Source organism: Archocentrus centrarchus, chromosome 18 (genome assembly GCF_007364275.1).
Source record: "Archocentrus centrarchus isolate MPI-CPG fArcCen1 chromosome 18, fArcCen1, whole genome shotgun sequence".
NCBI lineage: Eukaryota > Metazoa > Chordata > Actinopteri > Cichliformes > Cichlidae > Archocentrus > Archocentrus centrarchus.
This window is the reverse complement of record NC_044363.1, coordinates 10521950-10527376: the sequence shown is the minus strand read 5'-3', so window position 1 is coordinate 10527376 and position 5427 is coordinate 10521950. Positions and strand designations below refer to the sequence as shown.

Below are 5427 nucleotides of genomic sequence, written 5' to 3'. Positions count from 1 at the left end.
AATCATTAAAGGCTCTGCAGTGTGTTCAGGTCTGTAGGAGCAGAGCTGCTAGAGTGCAACAGAACATCAGTCCTAAACTCTTTTCTCCATCTGAGGAGATAAAATATTCACGTTTTACACATTGTGGTTGACACGAGAAAAGCGAAAAGGAAAGAGGAAGAAGAAAAAACTGCAGGTAAAACATGTAAGGCACAGGTAAAACGTAATTCTATTTTATTTTCAGGTGCTTAACAAAATGCCAAACTAGCAGAGCTAGTGGCAAAACACAGCGCAAAAATACCAGACTTAATACGAAGGCGGAACAAGACACACAGCAGGAGACGACAACAGGACGGCGATGCAACAACAGGCACTGGAAACACAGGACTTCAATATACAGGAGGGCTAATGAGGGAGGTGGAAACAGGTGGTAACACAGGTGACGCTGATAACACTGAGGAGACCAGGGGAAGCAAAACTAAACACAAGAGACCGGGACTGGATGACTATCAAAATAAAACAGGAAGTAAGACGATGGAACAGAGACGCAGACCTGACACAGAATACAGAGAGAACACCAGGGACTAGAAATAACAATTAACCTCACAACCAAAAGAAGCCCAAAACAGAACAGACAAGATGAAGCAAAACAAAAACACATGGGGTCCAAAGGACCCCGGACCATGACAAAGATACTGACAATATTTGCAAAATTAAAAATTTTTGGGGAAAGCAAAATAAAAGAAGAAGCATAGTTATACAAACCAACCATTTTATGTTATTATGTGGGTGTATGTGTTGTGTCATGAAATGTACTTACCAATGAGGGCAGAACGCCACAGCTCTGCCCATCAGAAGCTGGAGGCGGGCAAAGAAAGACCCAGGAAGCCCAGGCCACCAGCAGCCCATCAAGACCTACGAAGGCCCGAGGCCACTCATTCCACGCATATGACCAGGGAGAAAAAAAAGGCGACCTGGAAGAAGAGAGCCAGCTGTCCACTGGCTCAGTAGGCGCCCCGACCTCCCACACCCCAGCACAGGGCAGGGGGAGGTGAGCCCGGGGCCGTGGTGACAGCATCCTGGAGCACTGCAGCACCTGAGACTGGTGCCACTGCACCCACCGCAGAGGGCGGCCCGCTCACACTAGACGCCCATTCACTCGACAATAGACACAAACAAGCGACAGGACATACTGGCCTGAGTTGGAAATACAGTGCCCCCCCCCCCCCCCCCCCCCCCTCCCCTCCCCAACCACTCCACCACGGCCCCCACCCCCCTCGCAATGCAGGCACCCCAGGGCCCCAAAAGCGCAGACCGGACACCCCGACACAGGCCAGGGCAACCCACCCCACCCAGTGGTGCGCCCGGGACAGCAGAGACCCCCCCCAGCGCCAGGTGGGACCCACCGGGAGCCGGCGCAGGCAGCACCATCCAAGCCCCCACCACCATCAACCAGGACAGGCACACAGACATCCCCAGAAGGTAGCCCCAGGACTCCAGTCTCAGGAGGCTACCAGCTACATAGGCCCCCGGAGTCCTCATCCGACCGCCTACAAAGCACATCAGGAGTAGAGCCCACAGCCAACCACCCCCACTAAGTAATGGAGCTGATCAGTGGGAACCAAAGAGAGTCAAATTCCTCCAATTGGTTTTTACAAGAAGTAGACATTCTCTCTAAGCTAACATGATCTATTAATAAATTTCTGTATTGAGTAATACAGAGTTTATTTTTTGACTTCTAATTCATGAGGATAGTTTTCTTTCTTCAGTGCTCACTCTTGAGGCACACAAAATAGAGTTGGTGCATACTTATAAATACTTGGGTCTTCTACTTGATGATTCTCTTACTTTTAAACCACATGTAGAATACCTAATAAAGAAGTTGAAGCTTAAACTGGGTTTTTATTTTCGAAACAAGTTGTGTCTTTCTTTTAGTGCAAGAAAGTGTCTTGTTGCAGCAACTTTCTTGACTATATTGGATTATGGAGATTTGCTGTATATAAATGCCTCTGCACAATGCCTTCGGATGGTTGATACTGTTTATCATGTCTCTCTCAGGTTTATCACCAATTGTATGGTATCGACTCATCACTATGCTATATGTTTGGGTGGGGTCGCCTGCTTTGTCTATTCGTAGATCCTGTCACTGGTACACTTTTATCTACAAGGCATTACTTGGGCTACTACCAGCCTATATTTGTGGTTTAATTACACTGAGAAGTGATATTCCTTACTTTTGTTCTCAGAATCAGTTGCTATTTTCTGTTCCATTTGCTCACACTGACTTGGGAAAAAAGGCTTTTGTTTACTCTCTGCCCTCCTCATGGAATAGGTTACAGAAAGATTGGAAACTAAAAGAATTAATTTCACTGAGTGCCTTTAAATCGAAACTACAAACTTTTGTGGCTGATTCCATAATGTGTACTTGTTTCACTTAATTTATGTTTTAAAATCTTAATTATTTTATGTTTTTGATCATGTATTTTAACTGTGTAATTTTTCTAACAGTGTTTTACTTATATTTTGTTGCTGCCTATCTTGGCCAGGACTCCCTTGAAAAAGAGATTTTTTTATGTCAATGGGACTTTCCTGGTTAAATAAAGTTTAAATAAAAAAATAAAATAAATCAAAACTGACCATCAAAAAACTGAGCTGAACAACATTTTTAAATGTACTCTATATAAAAGACAGTTAAATAACGGTGTCTGCTTCAAACCGCTCCTCCTAGAATGAAGCGCATCCTGATAACTCCTCCCTCTTCCTGCTCTTACGCACAGCACCTTCTCTCTGTTTCCTCGTTCCCGCCTCTTCAGATCTGCATTTTGAAGATGGTGTAACAATGCGTGATGACATGTCAGAGCTGACAGACTCCACCCACTGCACCACATGTTGTTGAGATCAGAGTTCAGACTAGTTTTAGCTACAAGGAAGTGAAACTCACATAGTCACTGACACTGAGAGGAGAAATGGCGCAGAAAGGAGTTCAGCTGGGACGAGAAACCTTCTCTTGTTCCATCTGTTTGGATCTACTGAAGGATCCACTGACTATTCCCTGTGGACACAGCTACTGCATGAACTGTATTAAAAGATTCTGGGACGAAGAGGAGGAGAAGAAGAAAATCCACAGCTGCCCTCAGTGTAGGCTGACGTTCACACAGAGGCCTGTCCTGATGAAAAATATCATGTTAACAATTTTAGTGGAGCAGCTGAAGAAGACTGGACTCCAAGCTGCTCCAACTGATCACTGCTATGCTGGACCTGAAGATGTGGCCTGTGATGTCTGCACTGGGAGGAAGCTGAAAGCCTCCAAGTCCTGTTTGGTCTGTCTGGCCTCTTACTGTGAGAAACACCTCCAACCTCACTATGATGCAGCTCCATTAAAGAAACACAAGCTGGTGGCCCCCTCCAAGAAGCTCCAGGAGAACATCTGCTCTCGTCATGATGAGGTGATGAAGATTTTCTGTCGTACTGATCAGCAGAGTATCTGTTATCTCTGCACAATGGATGAACATAAAGGCCATGAAACAGTCCCAGCTGCAGCAGAAAGGACTGAGAAGCAGAAGGAGCTCGAGGTGAGACGACTAAACATCCAGCAGAGAATCCAGGACCGAGAGAAAGATGTGAAGCTGCTTCAACAGGAGGTGGAGGCCATCAATGGCTCTGCTGATAAAGCAGTGGAGGACAGTGAGAAGATGTACACTGAGCTGATCCGTCTGATCCAGAAAAGAAGCTCTGATGTGAAGCAGCAGGTCAGATCCCAGCAGGAAACTGAAGTGAGTCGAGTCAAAGAGCTTCAGGAGAAGCTGGAGCAGGAGATCGCTGAGCTGAAGAGGAAAGACGCCGAGCTGGAGCAGCTCTCACACACAGAGGATCACAACCAGTTTCTACACAACTACCCCTCACTGTCAGCACTCAGTGAGTCTACACACTCATCCAGCATCAATATTGGTCCTCTGAGGTACTTTGAGGATGTGACAGCAGCTGTGTCAGAGACCAGAGATAAACTACAGGACATCCTGAGAGAGGAATGGACAAACATCTCACTGACAGTCACTGAAGTGGATGTTTTACTGTCACCACCAAAGACCAGAGCTGGATTCTTAAAATATTCACATGAAATCACACTGGATCCAAACACAGCACACAGAGATCTGTTATTATCTGAGGGGAACAGAAAAGTAACATATATGAAACAGCAACTGTTTTATTTTGATCATCCAGACAGATTCAATGCATGCTGTCAGGTCCTGAGTAGAGAGAGTCTGAGTGGATGTTGTTACTGGGAGGTGGAGTGGAGAGGGGGAGACGTTTATGTAGCAGTCGCATACAAGAATATCAGCAGAGCATGTAGATTTGGATTTAGTGACAAATCTTGGGCATTACGTTGTGAGACAAACAGGTATAAATTTTTCTACAACAAAGTCCAAACTGACCTCTCAGGTCCTCGGTCCTCCAGAGTAGGAGTGTACCTGGATCACAGAGCAGGTATTCTGTCTTTCTACAGCGTCTCTGAAACCATGACTCTCCTCCACAGAGTCCAGACCACATTCACTCAGCCGCTCTATGCTGGACTTTTAATTTATGATGATGTCTCTGCAGAGTTGATTAAGCTGAAATAGTCAGAAGTCATTGAGGGACAGTTGGTTAAAATGTGTGTTTCAGTTTCTTTGGTCTCCATCATTGTTGTGCTGTTTCTTCTCTGCACAGAGATCACCTGTCAGTCACACTTTATGGCTGCTACTTTGACATCTTATTGTTTGTTGTCCAGTTAATGATTGAGTTTGTTTGAACACAGAAATCTAAAATTGTGTTTCCATTTATCTTAAATGTTGTCAAATCACAGGAACACTGTTTCTCTGTGTTTGGCACAAAGATTCAAATATTTTGGGAAGAGGTCAGAGTGACGTGAGAAATTTATCTCAAAGAAATTCTGCTGTACACAAAAGTGTTTCTAGTTTGTACAAAGAAGGAAATAATTACAATCAAAGTGAGCAAACAATAATGAACCTCAGCTTTTTAAATTACCAAAAGGTCACAGCAATGTTTTTGAAAATATCCTCACAGATCAAATGTTACACACTGGATAACAAATGATTTTGATCCTTCCTCTAGAAAAAATAACACAATAACTGAAAGACCAACAAATAAGTTTGGGAAGCTTCTTTGTTATTTTCTAATAAATAGATTTTATAGAGGGTCAGTCTGAAGAGTTGTTTCATGTAAACCTGCTGTGTGGAGTTTGTTTGATCTTCTGAACTGACAGGATTTTATTTCTTCTCTTTATGAAACCTGGTTTTTGAATTTTGAATCTTCATGTTTTGATTCAGAGAAGTTGTTTTTGTGTGTGTTTGTCATTGTTGTTCTCTGGTTGTGTATCTCTTGAAATAACCAGCATGCAAAGCTGCATAAAAAGTAGTCTGCAGCAGTCAGTCAGTCCAGTTTGTGTAG

At 44.0% G+C, this 5427-nt stretch overlaps 1 protein-coding gene across 1 annotated transcript; it reads left to right on the top strand.

Moving 5' to 3' along the window:
• The first annotated feature begins 2945 nt into the window (after positions 1-2945).
• Positions 2946-4980, top strand: LOC115797480 (tripartite motif-containing protein 16-like). Its single transcript, XM_030754062.1, has one exon. It carries the CDS (start codon positions 2946-2948, stop codon positions 4596-4598), a length of 1653 nt encoding a protein of 550 aa, XP_030609922.1. The 3' UTR covers positions 4599-4980.
• The last annotated feature ends 447 nt before the right edge of the window (positions 4981-5427 follow it).

Coding starts and splice junctions, on each gene's coding strand:
- LOC115797480 (XM_030754062.1), top strand. CDS start 2,946: ATGGCGCAGAAAGGAGTTCAGCTGGGACGAGAAACCTTCTCTTGTTCC.